General features: G+C 42.8%; 1 protein-coding gene across 1 annotated transcript in view; it reads right to left on the reverse strand.

Annotated features, from left to right (window-relative positions):
• LOC138750645 (cell division cycle and apoptosis regulator protein 1-like) overlaps positions 1 to 18705 on the reverse strand; it is a gene marked incomplete at its 5' end in the record, with an annotated part of 28883 nt that continues 10178 nt past the window's right edge. Inside the window, 10 exons of the mRNA XM_069912746.1 lie at positions 1 to 638; positions 2336 to 2541; positions 3140 to 3331; positions 3979 to 4105; positions 5455 to 5604; positions 6551 to 6624; positions 14181 to 14298; positions 15324 to 15647; positions 16438 to 16629; positions 17152 to 17346. Of these exons, the coding sequence (XP_069768847.1) occupies positions 609 to 638; positions 2336 to 2541; positions 3140 to 3331; positions 3979 to 4105; positions 5455 to 5604; positions 6551 to 6624; positions 14181 to 14298; positions 15324 to 15647; positions 16438 to 16629; positions 17152 to 17346 (1608 nt within the window). The remainder of the gene's footprint in view (positions 639 to 2335; positions 2542 to 3139; positions 3332 to 3978; positions 4106 to 5454; positions 5605 to 6550; positions 6625 to 14180; positions 14299 to 15323; positions 15648 to 16437; positions 16630 to 17151; positions 17347 to 18705) is intronic.

Here is an 18705-nt window from a genome sequence, read left to right on the forward strand (position 1 = left end):
TAAGTTTTAAAAATGGTGAAGAACCTTTATACTGTAAACAGTGACATCCTGACAGAAGGGGATTGTTCAAGGGTCCAGAAGGAAGGCATCTAAAGGGGGGGGGGGGGGGGGGTAGCGGTTGGATCCATTCCCACAGACCTCAATCTCAGGGAGAAAATGGAACAGGGTTTGCCCCGTGAATGATTCCAGAGCCATCAGTAGTCTGTGCAAGGAATGCTTCTCTTGGGAAGGCTGGCACTGTGAGACAGAGGGAGGAGGGGTTGCTTGCCCGAGCTGGAGAAAGGCTTCCATGTGCTGGGGCTTAGCCAGGAGCGCTAAAACCAGGGGCAGGGGTTGAGGGAGAGAGCAGGCCCCACTGAGGATGCTGCTTAAACATGGATGGTTACACCAATACACACATCGATCTCTGCTCCTCAATTGTACATCCGGGATAGAGTGCACAGACTGATGGAGAAATCAAACAGCACACTTTGATAAACTTGCAGGTTGACACTTGGTGTTTGTTAGAATTTTAAGATAAGGAAAGCAAGGGTTCACGCGGGTCACTACATCTGGTGGGAGTTGAATGGACTATCAGGGACTCTCCTTCCTCTCAATCACGCACCTCCTCACTTGTCCTTCTCTGTCAAAGCATTATTCTGAAAGAGAATCATAGAGAGTCAATGACAACCTCATGGTTTAGACAGCTGGGCAGAGATCAGCTTCTCTCAGACATCACAGACCAGACAAACTCCCCTGCAGCAGGACCCATAAAGCTTTGTACTGGACCATGCAGAGGAGCAAACACATAGTCGCACTCCCCCAGACATAGAGGAGACTCACAAAGATCTCCTATGAGACCTGGAATTCCTGGCTTGTGAACCAGTTCCCACACCGTCCCGACAGCACAGCAGGCCTCAGGACCCCCATATCTTGAGTGAGGAAATGCATGGATTACTGGAAAACAGCAACACACACTCAATTTAATTTTTACATTTTAAAAAATTTAGATGTACAGCAGGTAACAGGCCCTTTTAACCCATAAACCTGTGCTGCTCAATTAACTATGTTTTTGAAGGATGGGAGTAAACCCATGCAGACACAGGGAGAGCATACAAACTCCTCACAGACAGCACAGGATTCAAACCGCCGGCGCTGAAACAGCGTGGCGCTAACGGTGCCACTCTGGAGGAACTCTGCAGGTGGAAATACAGCAGGGTGAGTTAAAGAATGGCTGGCCTTTCAGTCCAGAACTTGCCACCGGGACAGTCCCAATGAAGGGCCATTCTCCCAATGCAGCTGGCTCTACCTGCAGAATCCTCCAACACTGTGTGTGTGTTGCTCCAGGTTCCAGAATCTCTTCTGAGTCCGGTAAAATATTTTCTGAGGTGAAATTTTGTAATACCCAGATGCAAAAGGACCTGGGAGTCCTGGCTCAGGATACCCTGAGGGTAAACTTGCAGGTTGAGTCGATGGTGAAGAAGTTAAATATAATGCTGGTACTCATTTCAAGAGGAAAAGAATCCAAGAACAGGGATGCGATGTTGAGGGTTTATAAGGCACTGGTGAGACCTCACTTGCAGTATTGTGTGCAGTGTTGGCCTCCTCATTTATGAAAGACTGTGCTGATGTTGGAGAGGGGTGAAAGGAAGATCGTAAGGTCAATTCAGGGAATGAGAGTTATCATATGAGGAGTGTTTGACAGCTTTTGGCCTGTACTTGGAATTGAGGAGAACGAGGGGGGGGGATCTCATTGAAACATTTTGAATGTTGAAAGGTGTGGACGGAGTAGATGTAGAAAGGATTATCCCCCCATGGTGGGAGAGTCTTGGAGAGGACAACTTCAGAATTGAAGGGCATCTGTTTAGAACAGATGCGGAGGTATTTCTTTAGCCAGAGGGCAGTGAATCTGTGGAATTTGTTGCCAAGGGTGGTTGTGGAGGCTGGTCTTTGGTTATTTAAAGCAGAGCTTGATAGGTTCTTGATTAGCCAGGACATCAAAGATGACGGAGTGAAGGCCAGGCAGCGGGGCTGAGTGGGAAAACGGGTGAGCTCATGATTAACTGGTGGGGCAGACTCGATGGGCTGAACTGCCTATTTCTGCTCCTTTGACTTATGGTCTTAAGCTTGGGAGAAGTTTTGCTAAAACAAATTCCATCGTGTGGATTTCATCTTGGTAATAACTGAACTAAATGTGTGCAAATCGAAGAACGGCTGCATTGGTAAAGACCACTGCAGCTCAGGTGAAGACCTGGCATTGATTTGGGGAGGGCAAATGGGCAGGCAGTGGAAGGGGACTTGGGAGAGATGGGGAGAAGTGGGGTTGGAGAGAGGTGTGCGCTCCAGGGTCTCCTACCTTTTTGATGATGCGCTGAATCTCCTCCAGCATGGAGTTGAGATTCCGGGTGTTGTCCTGGAGCCGCAGCTCGTAGAAGATCTTCATTTTCTCAGCCCCCTTGACCCGATCCTCCAGCTCAGACACCTGTTTCTGCATCTCCTCTATCTTGGAAGTCAAGGATTTATTCACAGTGTCATTCGAGGACACCTTCCCCATGGCTTCAGCTGCAGGAGACAGAACAGCCCAAAGCCCATCAGCCCACACTGCACAGACTCCGTCCAATCCCGCACCAGGCATTGCCCAATCCCTGTCCCACATTGCCCTATCTCATGCCCTCAGCAGTTTGGACAAAATACAGATCCAGTGCCCCCTCTCTGGTATTAAGACCAGAGAGTCACAGAGTGGAGGAACACAGAGATATGATGTTTACACATCCTTACAAACAGCAATTTTAAACCCCCCCAACCCCCAGTACATCCTTCAGTTTTGCCCACCTGAGCCCACTCAATCTCAGCTAAGACGGAGGGCAGCTCTTGCACATCGATGTGCACGCATACCAAATGTTGCCCCACACTTCATTCCCACACCAAACTTCACCCCCATGCACCCCCACAAGTGAACGATGCCCTCGTACCATTCCCACACTGAGCACCTACATAACATACGCTACCCCCCACGCACCTTTGCGCCAAGTGTCACCCCTACGCACCATCCTCACACCAAATGCTGCCCTCACATCCTGCCCTCGCGCAGCATCCCCACAGACCAAACGGCCCCCACACCGAACTGCCACATCTGTTGCAGAGCCCCACCAACACCCACTCAGCTGGGTTTCCACTGTCCGCAGCTTTGTCTCCATGTCCGCACGGTTCCTCTCATCACGCTCCAGCTTCTGGATCAGATTTCCAACGTTGACCATGTTGCCATTGTGCTCGACCAAGCTACCATCTCCAGAGCGAGTCCTGGGCTTGCTCGCAACAACACTGGCACTGGATGGCAGAAGATGCTGGTTCCCTGAGAGAAGATCAGAGCCTCAGACATCTCATCTCTTCTACAGAAAGATACCAAGGGGAAGGGAGAGCGGAGGTGGAACTGGGTCAGTGGAGGGTTGGTGGGGCGGCTGAATGGGAAGGAGATTTGTGGGTGTGGGGGGGAGGGGGTGTGTGTGTGTGGAAACTTACTCAAAATGCTGGAACAATGAGTTGTGATTGACACAGGTGACTACGACCATCGAATTACAGGCCCATTGGCTGTCTCAATGGGCACTTAGGACCAGTGCCCTGCAGACTACATGTGATGTGCACTCTAACGTACACCAAAATGCTGGAGGAACTCAGCTGATCTCGCGGCATCCAGGTAAAGATATATTACCGACGATATATATCTTTTAGGCCATATATTGTTATCTCCTATGGAAGCTGCGAGACCAGCTGAGTTCCTCCAGTATTTCTGTGTGATCTTACTACAATAACAGCATCTATAGACTTTCAAGATTCACACCAATGTACAACCAATGGTTACACTGTCATCTCCCGGTTGAGACAATATAGAGGGGGCCAGCGGTGGCTCACATTTTCTGTGGCAAACAGAGCCATCATCTCCTGTGCCAAGAATGTCTGGCCCACCACAGGACAGATCATGCCCCTCCGTCACAGACTTACCCAGCACCATCTCCTCTGTCACAAGACTCTTATCTTCCAGCTTTTCCATGTCTCCTTCCCAGCCATCGGTCAGGGTTCGATACAAGCACATGTTCTGGGTGCATATTTTCCCCAACATCTGTTTAATCTGAAACACAGGCAGATCCAAATCTGAGCTGGGTGGCATGCTAATAAACATCCCTTTTGTGAGGAGTGTAAAGCCTTGTAAACCAAACTACTGCCCGAGGACCAACTGCAGCCCATTGCCCATTTTTAAGTAGTCCAGGGTAAATTTTAAAAATAAAATGGGATATGGCCCGTTATAATGTTGTCTCTAACAGTAAAATGCACTGTATTTCTTAGTTTCAATACTAGAGGTGTTTCCAACAACCACTAAACCAACCATTGAAATGTTACTCATTGATGAAAACATTTACCTCAGTTTAAAAAAAAGTTACCGTAGTTGATTAAACATGGTGGAATCGAAAAGATGAAAATAGCGAGGGAGTACCGAAAATTTCAGACATGGCAGGGAAAACGAATACTTTTCCACAGAAGTCAAGGGGAGGTGTGTTTAATTTGAACGAATCTGTGACCTTTCATAGCCCATCTACATATTTACACATTACATCATCATCATTAAGGTGGACACTTGGGCTGTGAACTGTATTCGCTGAGAGTTGAGAAGGAACATTGGAGGCGGCCTGGTCCCTTTCTTCATCTTTTCTCCTGTTCCTATTTAGCACCCACCTCTTTATTTTGCACTGATTTTTAAATGAGAATTTTAAAGAATTCATTGTATTTATTTAAATTTAAGAGCAGCTGATACAGAAATGCCGACTGTAATGTGAGAGCACATCAATAAACTTCTGTCACGTCAACAGTTAAACTGTTCAGTGGTGTCATATACTTATTTTGATAGAACATTTTTTTTGATGGCACAGGGGTTTTCTGGTCTAAAAAGTTTTTCTTGCAGTGTAACTGGTTGAAAACTGCTGGGCTTAATGCCGTTTGGCCCGTGACTCCTATTTTTCTGTATGTGGACCACAACCAAAAAGGTTTGGCCTCTCCTGCTGTACGATGTGCTGAATGTTAGCAACCGGGCAGAATCCCAACATAGGCATGCAAGTGCAACAGAATGCTTGGATGGTGACAGGCATGAATTCAGAGATTCACCATTACAGAGGAGGCCAAGATTCAAAGCAACTTTGTATCCTGTTAGAGATACTAAAGGCTTCTCCAGTCCAGGGAACAACTCAGTGTTAGCTATTGTCCAGGATCAGAATCACCATGCAGTATCAAGATCATTAGTTAGTACAATTTTAGTATGTTCAATATCAGGCAATCTGCTTTGCCGTGAAACCATTCCCAATTAATTCAGCCATAGTTCATTCTCAAAATGCCAGGAGGCCACTGTAGGTGGGAGTGAAAGAGTGAGTCAGAGCACAGATGATGGAACCGGAAAGCTGTGCCCCTCGCTGAAGCAAGTATGTATACCTGTGCTCTGGTGAGGTGCAACCCCAGAGTGCTGAGGATCAGCTCCAGATCCTTCTCCATCAGGTAGTTACACAGATTGCGGTCGAAGTAAACAAAGGCAAGCAGCACGTCCTTGCGCAGCGTAACCATCTGGGTGATATCCTTCTCCTGCTGCACAGTTAACACAGACCAAAACAGTTGTTGGTGCCCACCCCTGACGAAAATGCAACACCCAGCCCCACCACATCTGTCCCCCCATCAGTCAGTAACATCTACTGTGCTAGATGGATCCTGCACTCAACACTCTTGGCTGTGGGCTTGGAGGATGAAGCACAGAGAAGTCCTTCAGCCACCATGTCTGTACCGTTAAATGAACCCTTCATTAATTCCTTTTATTCTCTTCATATTTGGCATAGTGGTCAGAGCATCACTGTTACAGCGTCAGTGATAGGGACCGGACCCGGGTTTGAATCCTGTGCTGTCTGTAAGGAGTTTGTACATTCTCCCCGTGTCTGTGTGGGCTTTCCCTGAGGGTTCCGGTTTCTTCCCACAAAATGTACCGGGGATGCAGGTTAATTGGGAGTAAAATGGACTCATGGGCTGAAATAGCCTGTCACCGTGCTGTATGACTACATTTAAAATTCCCATCAATTCCTTCCTTTTTCCGCCACTCCCTTGTACATTAGGTGTGTGGGTGAGTGGGTGGATTGGTCTAGTAACTTGCAATGTTCTGGTCTTTTGGATGTGGGAAGAAAGTGGAGCATCCGTGGGGAAACCCACAAATCACAGAGAGTTGACATGCAAACCTCACGATGACAGCACCAGAACTCAGGATTGAACCTAGATCTCTGGCAGCTCAAGGCAGAGGTTTAACCTGCTGCACCATTCTTACCAGTGTTTATTCTACCCAACCTCTAGCTCAACCAGCCCATAAACACGTCCACCAATTCTAGACACAGTTCAATCACGCACCCATGGAGCTCCAAACCCATCCTGCCTGAGTTCTCTGATCCTGGTCATTCCCCCAATCCCCAAGTTACATGGCAGATATTGCCCACTGCTGCCACCTCCAAGAAGACCCCCCCACCCCGTCCTCACTGCACCTCACTTTCCTTACCGTTTCTTTAACAGATGCACTCTCTGCCTCAGTGCTTTTCTCGTTTGGCTTCTTATCACCAGCGTTGGAGATACCTGCAATAAGCAACACTGCACATCATCACAAGCTCATTGGGTGCAGGGAACAGGGTAAGGCAGTGGGGAGGCAGGTGGCAGAGCAGCACGCACCACGCACTCCCAGGATCAAACTGGATTACCCAAGAACAGTTCCTGGAATGAAAGAGTAGCATATGAGGAACATTTGATAGCTCTTGGACTTAATCATTGGAATTCAGAAGAACAAGGGGATCCTCAAAGATGCATTTTTAATTTGTGAAGATCTGGACAGAATAGGTGTGGCAAAGTTTCCCACGGTCGGGGAGTCGAGGACTAGAGGGCACAACTTCAGGTGCCCATTTAAAACAGAGATGCGGAGGGATTTCTGAAGCCAGGGCGTAGTGAATCTGTGGAATTTGCTGCCAGGGGAGGCTGTGGAGGGCAGGTCATTGGGTGTTTAAAATTTTTTTAAATTATTTTTCACACTATGAACCATATTGACCAAAATACACACAAACATTTCCCTCTTGAATATACACAGTGCCATTTTCTCCCCTTTCCCCCCCTCCCTCCTTCCCACCCCCCTCCCCACCCACTCAACGTTCAACATATACAATACATTAAGCCCATTAAACAATGTCATCACACAATGAAAATAAACAAGAAAATTGTGTCATCCACTTTTATACACTGGGTCATTTCTTTTCGTCTTCTTCTCATTCTGTCATTTTAGGGGGTGGAGGTCCGCAGTAGGACCTATCTGTTGGGTTCCATGTACGGTTCCCAAATTTGTTCAAATACTGTGATGTTATTTCTTAAATTATATGTTATTTTTTACAATGGAATATATTTATTCATTTCTATGTACCATTGCTGTACTCTCAGGCTATCTTCTGATTTCCAGGTTGACATAATACATTTTTTTGCTACAGCTAAAGCTATCATAATAAATCTTTTTTATGCTCCATCCAAATCGAGGCCAAGTTCTTTACTTCTTATATTACTTAGAAGAAAGATCTCTGGATTTTTTGGTATGTTATTTTTTGTGATTTTATTTAATACCTGATTTAGATCTTCTCAAAACTTTTCCACTTTCTCACATGCCCAAATTGCATGTACTGTTGTTCCCGTTTCCTTCTTACAGCGAAAACATCTACCTGATAGTGTTGGGTCCCAGTTATTTAACTTTTGGGGCGTGATATATAGCCTATGTAACCAATTATATTGTATCATGCGTAACCTCGTGTTTATTGTATTTCTCATAGTTCTGGAGCATAGCTTTTCCCATGTTTCATTCTTTATCTTTATGTTTAGATCTTGTTCCCACTTTTGTTTGGGTTTACAGCTTATTTCATTGTTCTCTTTCTCTTGCAGTTTGATGTACATGTTGGTTATAAATCTTTTAATTATCATTGTGTCTGTAATCACATATTAAAAACTGCTTCCTTCTGGTAACCTCAGCCTGCTTCCCAAATTGTCCTTCAAGTAGGTTTTCAGTTGGTGGTATGCAAACATCGTACTGTGAGTTATTCCATATTTGTACTTCATTTGTTCAAAAGATAATAATTTATTTCCCGAAAAACAATTTTCTATTCTTTTGATCCCTTTTCTCTCCCATTCTCGAAAGGAAAGGTTATCTATGGTGAAAGGGATTCGTTGATTTTGCGTCAATATTAATTTTGGTGGTTGATAATTTGTTTTTTTCCTTTCTACGTGAATCTTCTTCCAAATGTTGAGCAGATGGTGTAATACTGGTGAATTCCCATGTTGCACCAGCTTTTTATCCCACTTATATTGTATATGTTCAGGTACCATCTCCCCTATTTTATCTAGCTCTAATCTGGTTTTTCCCTTGTTTGAAAAAAATCTGATAGGTATCTTAATTGTGCTGCTCTATAATAATTCTTAAAGTTTGGTAGCTGTAAGCCCCCTTGTTTGTGTCATTCTGTTAATTTATCTAGCGTTATCCTCAGTTTCCGCCCCCCCACCCTTCCATAAGCATTTCCTTATTATTTTCTTTAGCTCATTGAAGAATTTCTCTATTAAGTGAATTGGTAACGATTGAAATAGGTATTGTATCCTTGGGAAGAAATTCATTTTAATGGAATTTACCCTTCCTATCAGTGTTAGTGGTAAATCTTTCCAATGTTCTAAGTCATCTTGTAATTTCTTCATTAATGGCTGATAATTTAATTTGCATAGATGGCCTAGATTATTATCTAGTTGAATACCTAGGTATCAGATTGCTTTTGTTTGCCATTTAAATAGTGATTCTTTCTTAAACTTTGTGAAATCCGCATTATTCATTGGCATTGCTTCACTTTTATTTGCTTTGATCTTGTACCCCGATACTTCTCCATATTCCTTCAATTTCTTATGTAATTCTTTTATTGATAATTCTGGTTCTGTTAAGTATACTATGATGTCATCTGCAGATAGACTGATTTTATATTCCTTCTCTTTTATTTTTTAATCCCTCTTATTTTATTTTCTGTTCTTATCAGTTCTACCAAGGGTTCTATAGCTAACGCGAACAGTGAGGGAGATAGTGGACATCCCTGCCTAGTTGACCTGCTTAAATTGGTTTGATATATATCCATTTACTGTCACCTTTGCCAATGGTCCCTTATATAATGCTTTAATCCAATTAATATATTTCTCTGGTAGGTTGAACCTCTGTAGTACTTTGAATAAATAATTCCATTCTATTCTGTCAAAGGCTTTCTCTGCGTCTACACCCAAAGGAGAAGGAATACTGTTGGCGTCGTTTCCTTGTGCTGCATGGATTAAGCTAATGAACTTACAGATATTGTCCGTTGTTCGTCTTTTCTTAATAAATCCAGTCTGATCTAGTTTTACTATTTTTGGTACACAGTCGGCCAATCTGTTTGCTAACAGTTTTGCTATTATCTTATAATCTGAGTTGAGTAGAGATATTGGTCTATTCTGGTGTTTGTGGATCTTTCCCGGTCTTTACTGTAATTATTGCTGTTTTGCATGAATCTGGCATGTTTTGTGTTTCTTCAATCTGGTTCATTACTTCCAGGAGAGGAGGAATTAATAAGTCTTTAAACGTTTTATAGAATTCTATTGGGAGTCTGTCCTATCCAGGAGTTTTATTGTTCGGTAGTTTTCTTAATATAATCCCATATTTCCTCTATTTCAAATGATTTTATCAATTTGTTTTGCTCCTCTTCTTGCAATTTCGATAGTTCAATTTTAGCTAGAAACTCACCCATTTCGTCTTTTTTCCCTTCGTTCTCAGTTCTATATAATTGCCCGTAGAATTCCTTGAAGTTTTCATTGATCTCCTTGGGTTATATGTAATTTGTTTGTCCTTTTTCCTTGATGCCAATACCATTCTTTTAGTTTGTTCTGTTTTAAGCTACCAAGTTAGTATTTTGTGTTTTTTCTCCTAGCTCATAATACTTCTGCTTTGTCTTCATTATGTTCTTATCCATCATGTCCGTTTGTAGTGTTTCGTATTTTATTTTTTTGTCTGCCAATTCTCTTCTTTTTGTTGCATCTTCCTTTGTTCCTAGTTCTTTTTCTGTACTTACTATTTCCCTTTCCAGATGTTTCCTGATTGTAGTCCTTTTTCATCTTAGTTACATAACTTATTATCTGCCCTATGATGAAGGCTTTCATTGCATCCCATAATATAAAACTGTCTTTCACTGATTCCGTATTTATTTCAAAGTACATTTTAATTTGGCGCTCAATAATTTCTCTAAATTCCTGTCTTTTAAGTAGCATGGAGTTTAATCTCCATCTATACGTTCTCAGTGGGATGTCCTCCAGTTCTATTGCTAATAACAGGGGTGAATGATCAGATAGCAATCTAGCTTTATATTCCATTTTCCTAACTCTCCCTTGGATGTGGGCTGACAAATCCTTGTTTTATATCTACTCAAATAATATGAGTATTCCTTCTCCTTTGGGTGTTGTCTCCTCCATATATTCAAAAGTTTGAATAATTTAACCATAAATTTGGCTACTTTGTTCTTTCTGCTAGTCTTTTTTCTAGTTTTATCCATCGTTGAGTCTAAATTAAGGTTAAAGTCCCCTCCTATCAGTATATTCCCCTGCGTATCAATAATCTTCAAAAAGATATCTTGCATAAATTTTTGATCCTCTTCATTAGGTGCATATACATTGAGCAAATTCCAAAATTCTGAATATATCTGACATTTTAACATTACGTATCTCCCTGCTGGATCTATTATTTCCTCTTCTATTTTGATTGGTACATTTTTATTGATTAATATAGCTTTACCTCTGGCTTTTGAGTTATACGATGCTGCCGTTACCTGCCCTACCCAGTCTCTCCTTAATTTATTATGTTCCACTTCAGTTAGATGCGTTTCCTGCACGAATGCTATATCAATTTTTTCTTTCTTCAGTAAATTTAATAGCCTCTTCCTTTTGATTTGGTTATGTATTCCGTTAATATTTATTGTCATATAGTTCAACATGGCCATTACATACTTTGTTTTCCTCTCATTTCCGCTTCCTCACCACCACCATTCCCCCATATCCATTTCTGGTTTTTTTTGAACACACTGTAAGACAACACTTCTAAAACATAAAATATTTCCACTATTCCCACATCTAAAATTCCCTTAACCCCAAATGTCTCCCCCTACCCCCCCTCTCTGAGTTGCCCCTTGTCCCTTGCCGGGCAACCACAACTCTCCTCTCCATTTGGATTGCGAACCCGCTCGCAAGCATCAACTGATTTCGCAGTGACTGTTATTCTCTCCCACCCAACCCCCTCCAGAAAAGACTTTTATCTTCACATATAACAAAGCTCACCCTCTTCTCCCTCCCCCCCACCCTTATCATTGGGTGTATTTGAGGCAGAGGAAGACAGGGGAGTGGAGCTGAGTGGGAGAATTGATCAACTCAGGATGGAATGGCAGGACAAATTCAATGGGCAGAATGGCCTATTCTGCTCCAATATCTTATGGTCTTAGAATTTTTCAAGGCCCAGACCACGTGCCTGGAGTAATGCTGTGCAGGCAGAATAGTGATGATTAGGTACTAGTGAACATCAATGGTGGTCAGCAAGACTAAGGTGAAACTATGCAGCTCTGGGTGTTGCTCCACACAGGACAAATTCTAGAGATGGACACTGTGGCACTACAGGGTTAAATATTTCCTCAGGATTGGAGGTCAAAGAAGGGGGAGTCACGTGATGGAGTAGTGGCCGGACGGTGATCTCCAGCCCTCTCCAGAAAAGTCGGGAAAAACAAAGGAAAACACAAAGGCACAGAAATAAAAGTTACAGAAAAGTGAGTATAAAGGTGGAAAGAAGATGGCGACAAAAAAAGAAAAATCGAAAGCAACGGTAGGAAGAGAGGAAGAGAAGACAAAGGAGGAAAAAGGAGAAGGCCTTACCTGTCCGAAGAGGCCCGCTGCGGAGAGAGAAACCCGCTCCCTCAGGTCGGTAAATAATGGACTACAAAAATGGCTCGCTGAGCCGAGTAAAAGTGCGCAACCGTGCATGAAAAAAAACACACCGACGGGAGGGGGGACCAGCTGGGGAGTCGATCTCCACAGCCGGCAACGACAGCTGCAGAACACCTGCAGCAAGAAGAGACCACAGAAGACAATGGAAACAAGAAAGAAGAGAAGGAAAGGGCAACAAAGAAACAACAGATGGCCAACCCAGAGGAAGAAGAAGAGGAAGAGGAAGAGTTCAGTGAAATAGAAGAAGAAAAGAAAGGCAAGATAAAGAAGGTACTTTCTCTTATTAAAGGATATATGGAGTCATTTAAAGAATGGCAAACACAGGAATTTAATGATTTAAGAAGAAGAATAAACAACAGAAGAGAAAATGAACAAAATAGAGATGACCTTAACAGAAATGGGAAAGAAAATGGACAAGATGGAAGAGCGGGCAGTAGCAGCAGAAATGGAGGTAGAAGACTTAAAAAAGAAATTGGAGGAATCTAATAAAAAAACTAAAGAGACACAAGAACTACTAGCTCAAAAAATAGATACAATGGAAAACCATAACAGAAGAAATAACATAAAGATAGTGGGCCTTAAGGAAGATGAAGAAGGCAAGAATATGAGGGAGTTTATAAAAGAGTGGATCCCTAAGACCCTAGGATGTCCAGAACTACAGCAAGAAATGGAAATAGAAAGGGCACATAGAGTATTGGCCTCTAAACCACAACCACAACAAAAACCAAGATCTATTGTAGTAAAATTCCTAAGATATACTACAAGAGAAAAGGTACTGGAGAAGACAATGGAAAAAGTAAGAGAGGGCAACAAACCACTGGAGTATAAAGGGCAAAAAATCTTCATTTATCCAGATATAAGTTTTGAACTCCTAAAGAAGAGAAAAGAGTTCAATACAGCAAAGGCGATTTTATGGAAGAAAGGGTATAAATTTATACTAAAGCATCCAGCAGTATTGAAAATATTTATTCCAGGACAACAAAACAGACTATTCTCGGATCCAGAAGAAGCATGAAAATTTGCAGAACAATTACAAAAATAGACTGAGGGAGGAAGACGGGTAATGAGAGTAAAAATGATCACGATTGATATGTATGCGGGTAAAGAGGTATAAGAGTGAATAGAGACAATGTGCATACGTGAATGTATCTGTACTTAGAGGAAAATATAGATAGTATAGACAAGAATTAATAAGGGAAGGTAATGGAATAGAGAGGGAATTAAAAGAGTGACCTTTGTGACATATGAAAAGTGAAATCTTTTCTGGGGGGGGCGGGGAGGGGGGAAATAGCGGTCACTGCAAAATCAGTTGACGCTTGCGAGTGGATTCGCAAATCCAAATGGAGAGGGGAGATGTGGTTGTCCGACAAGGGATAAAGGACAACTCAGGAGGGGAAGGGGAGATTGGGGATAAAGAAGATAGAAATAGGAGAATAAGGAAAATGTTGGATGTTGTAGGAATGTTGTCTTATAAAGAGTTGAAAATAAGAAAACAGAAATGGAAAAGGAGGAAAGATAATGATGGAAAAACGGAAAGAGAAGATAAACAAAATATAAAAGGGCTACGCTGAACTATATGACTTTAAATATTAAGGGAATACATAACCAAATTAAAAGGAAGAAACTACTAAATTTAAATGAATAAATGTATTCCATTAGAAAAAATAACATATAGGTTAAGAAATAATATTGAAATATTCGAACAAGTATGGGAGCCTTACATTAAATACAATAGCGAAAACCTACCGGGGACAAACATTACCTAAGTTGATGGAAGGAGAAGGAAAGAAAAGAATGGACTCAGTAGAATTTCTGGGGTATTTTTGTTGAATGACAACATTGTCTGACTGGTTTAATGCAACCTAGATTGTATACCTAAAATGGATGAGGGGGGGGAGGGGTGGGGGGGTGGCTTGGGAGGAGGGAGAAAAAGTCACTGTATATGTGTGAAAAAGAAATAGTGTATATCATGGCTAATGTGATTTATGGTGTGAAAAATAAAAAATAAAAAATAAAAAAAAAATGGATTGGAGGTGAAACACCAGCATGAACTACAACACATAACACATCAAGCTGAGCTTCCCTGCTTTATACAGTTCAACCGTAAATGCATGTTTTCTCACCAAAATCCTCCTCGTTGTCTTCCAGGAACAGGACATCATCCATCTGTAGGAGATTGTCATCATCAGCCTCTGCTTCCTTTCCTTTTGTTTCCTTGTCTTTAGCTTCTCCCTCCTCTGGCTGTGATCAGTAACATGAAGTGTTTAACACGCACGCACACACCCACTTTGCCACACAGCCTAGCCGTGACTGCCTCAAGAACATTGTGCTCCAACGAGAGGTGGCTTTCGAAAACTCCCCCCCCGCCCAATCAGGAGATCGATAGAAGATGCTAATTTAAAGTAATTGGCAAGAACTAGGGATGATAATTTAACGTAGCAGTAAAATATGAAGGTCTGCAGACACCGTGATTGAAGTAAAAGCTCAATGTTGGAGAAACTCAGCAGGTCACTGGTCACTTCAGGTTCTCAACCTGATGAAATAGCCAACCCATCCCGCTGTGTCTACGATCAGGATTTGTATATATGAATATTGTCTTGCATATGTATTATCTGTCTTTATGTGTGTTACCTCCTTGTGTGCCTGCGTGTTTTGCACCAAGAACTGGAAAATACTAGTTCGTCGAGTTGTACTTGTACAATCAGATGATAATTGACTTGAAAAAAGTGTTGTTTATGTAGCAAAGATAAAGATACAGTACATAAGCAACATTTCAGGAATGAGCTCTTCATCAAGGAATGAGCAAATGTAAACTGGTGCCGAACCAAGTTCGGACGCCTGCCTACATATAGTTCATATCTTGATGAAGGGCTCAATACTGAAATGTTGGCTATGTATCTTTATTATATAAAGTGTTTGACCTGTTGATTTACTCCAGCATTGCGTCTACCATTCAATTTTTGTTGTTTACTTTAGGGCAACGCCTTTACAGCACCAGTGACCGGGACCAGAGTTTGAATCCCACACATCTATAAGGAGTTTGTAGGTTCTCCCTGTGTCTGGGCTCCGGTTTCCTCCCACTGTTAAAAACATACTGGGGCTGTAGGTGATTTGGGTGCTGAAATGGCCTGTTACCCTGCTGTATGTATAAATTTAAAATTACCCAGCCATCTCTTTCTCTCTCCAAAACACCAGGCTACGAAATAACTAGGCATCACCCACTCAGAACATTGCACACTGGCCCCTCACTTCCCCATTGCCCATACCTTTGTCAGCTCCCAATCCCAGTTTTCATCCTCTTCCATGGCAGTGGGTTTAGCCGGTGGATCACTTGGTTCCTTTGACTCCTCCACATCTTTCATCTCCTCTGTACTCTCCCCCTCCTCTCCTTCAGTCTTCGGCTCTTTATCCTTTTCCTCTGGCTCCATCTCCTGATCCTTTTGTTCTTGCTCTTGACTGGCAGTTGTTGTTTTTGGCTTTTCGGGAACCTCCTCTGGTTTCTTCTCTGGGTACGCCAGCAGGGCCTTGTAGATAGTGTAACCAAAGTCCCTCTGAAGCATCTCACCAAACATCTCTGCAAGCCACAACACCTGAGAGCAAAACAGAATCCATTCACAAAACTAAATGGGCATCCCAATACTAAGAACTAAGTGGACAAATGCGTAGAACAGTCCAGGTCAGGTCCTGGACAGACAACCTGAACACCCAATCAGAAAATGTTTCTCTGTCCCATCAGAACATCAACTTCTTCACACCCACTATCCAGACATGGCCACAAGAGGGGTTCCCACTGAATATCTCCTTCAGGACCGTGGCCACACCTAGGGTGGACAATGCAAGACAGCGTTTTCCACTCAAACTATTGTTACTTCTGTGTCCCAAGTCTATGTTCCACCTCTATATGGAATTTGAGAGTCTGTACCCTCTTTTGAATTCGTGAAGGGTGCATGTCTCATCTGGGTTGCACCGCACCCTGGTAACCTGGTGCAATCTTGGGCTTGGCCATTCACAGAACTGGGCGGCAGACTGTCAGGGGTCTATCTGTGTGGATTCCCTGCCCCTGCCCCTTTCCTGAGGTCACATTTGTGTGGGGGAGTCCACTGGCTTGGACTGATCACAGTGAAGTCTGGAGTGCATCCTGGATGCTGAGAACAGGATAAAAGGACAAACCCCCCCCCCCACTGTAAAAATAAACACAAACATGCAAACAGTTACAGCCTTAGGATGATGGCCAAGAAGAGGTTAGATGCAGAGTGAAACCCCCTCTATGCTACATCACAACTTTCTTTCAGGGTAGCTGCAGCACTGCTGAAGCTCCAGTATCAACACAAGGCATGAAAACAACACTGCTATACAAGATTCCAGTCTAGACAAAAGTACCTCAAAGGAATGGCCCTTGGAATCAATGCGGTAGCTTCTCAGGTTACTCAGCGACAGCACAGCACATCCAAAATTGCCCCCCATGGCAGCAGCGTTGGGACGTACGATGACAGAAGGCTCGGGTGGGAGAGGGCAGCGAGGCTCTTCCTTCGGCGCGACAGTGGATTCTTCAGGCTGCTTCCCCTCCGCATCCTGTGTCAAACAACAGTTCAAAGCACAAAGAATAATCTCTGTTTCTCTGGTTGGCCCATCTTAATTGAACTCTCATCTCTGGGCCTTTTCTGAACCCACTCCAAGACCATGTCAGTCTTCCTCCATTTGATATAGATGAGTTTAATCAGGTTTTTTTTTAATGCTTTGGTTTTCTGGGCCTACCAACAAGTGCATATACTTTTGTCCCAGTTTTCCAGGACTGGTTTTATACCCATCCACCAGCTGGTTTGCATACGTGTTCATACTGTAAAGGTTTAACCATAGACCCAATCTGGAGTATATATTATGAAAGGTTAAAAATGGCCCAAGTCCTAAGGGGTAATGCTTTGATATAACATCCTGTTATTCTTCTAAAATCAATGCACACTTGTGAATTCACACTGCCCCTCACCTTCCCATCCCATCTGCCTCTCAGTAACCAATTTCTCACTGCTTTATGTTCTGCATCACTGCAAGTTTTGATAAAGTGCCTACAGCCCCAGCCATTTGCTGTCATCTCACCTGCTTCTGCTCCTCAACAGGACTCTTCTCAGGAGTTTTGACAGCTTCTTCCTCCTTGACTGTGGACTCATCCTTCTCTATCTCTTCCTTGGCTGCCTCCTCTTCCAGTTCTTTCTCCAGCCGGTTCACAAGCTGAGCCTTTGTTCCTTTCCAGTTCATATTTCTTGCTTTCAGCTCCCTGCGAAAGTCTTCCACCTGGAAAGACAGTAGAACCAGTTACACTACAGTTGCTTTTATGTTTGATTTTATAGTGACCACAAAATACTGATTGGGATAACTCGGGTTCATTGCATTTTGCACAAAGGTACATCTCAGAACCAACACCCCCTGATGTACTGCTTTAACACACCCATTTACACTGGACTTGAACTTCGTTGTCTTCTGTACATTCAAAGCTTTTCAAAACAGAAGCTTCTTACAGCACCATTCTGACCCCAGAATGCCTTGCAATGCTTTACAAAGAGCATTCCGTGATAGAGAAAGATTCCAGTCTAAAAGCATCCTACGAGGTTCTCAAGGACACTGATCACTAGACAATGAAGATTTTACTTCCTGAACATTTTTGGATGTATTTTATGATCACAGAAATCACTAAAATTTTCCCATCAGGTACCTTTTTTTAAAAAAAAGATATTACCTCATTTTTTTTGCGATTTCCTGTCATATTTTAAGTCTACTAGCACACTGCCCATAAAACAGGCCATTATGGTCAGTCCCAAGCATGCTTGGGCATGCACTCAGTGCAGGGGCTATGGGAATGTCTTTGGCCTGCGCATGCTTGGACAGGATAGATGCAGACAGGTTATAAAAGCAGGTCACATATACAGATGCCATGCATTTCATTGATATAGATTGAACTCATGTTGATGCTCATGTTCTTTAAACAATAGCATAGCGAGTTTCTTAACAATAGCATTTATTGTCTTCAGGAAGATTCAATGCGGCAGAAGCGTCTTGTCAATGTTACAACAGCTGCGATACATTGCTACATCTGTGGCGAGTTTACGCTTAAGGCTCAAAACGCAGCATGACTTCACTTATTAAGAAAGCCTATGAGCTCTACTTTGGTTGTAAAATTGGTGACCAAGACAAACCCTGGGCTCCTCACATTTGTTGTGCAACATGTGCAGTCAACCTGAGAGCTTGAACATGTAATTAAACACGCTAAATTCTATAAAAGTTAATGTCCCTTCAACTTGCTACATAATGCAGCAAATCCGAAATGATCTTAGTGTTCAGAAGCAAACTGTGCGAAAAAAGTTGTTGCCCAGTGTTATTTGGTTTCAGAGTTTTGCACTCATTTTGGACTAACACAAGCGATGATAAAAGCTGGAGGGATTTAAGGCAAAAGGGCCCCAACCAAAATGTTGACTGACCATTTCTATCCACGGATACTGCTTGACTCGCCAAACTTTTCTTCATTTGTAGCATCTGCCGTTTTAGATTTTCATTTCAGAATAAGTGCCATATCCTCAATTAGCCAGTTCTCAGCTGCCATTCAGGCCATTGTGTTTCAGCAGTTCTACTAACCCCTGAAAGTCTCTTTGAATGATG

This window comes from Narcine bancroftii, unplaced genomic scaffold (assembly GCF_036971445.1).
Source record: "Narcine bancroftii isolate sNarBan1 unplaced genomic scaffold, sNarBan1.hap1 Scaffold_214, whole genome shotgun sequence".
NCBI lineage: Eukaryota > Metazoa > Chordata > Chondrichthyes > Torpediniformes > Narcinidae > Narcine > Narcine bancroftii.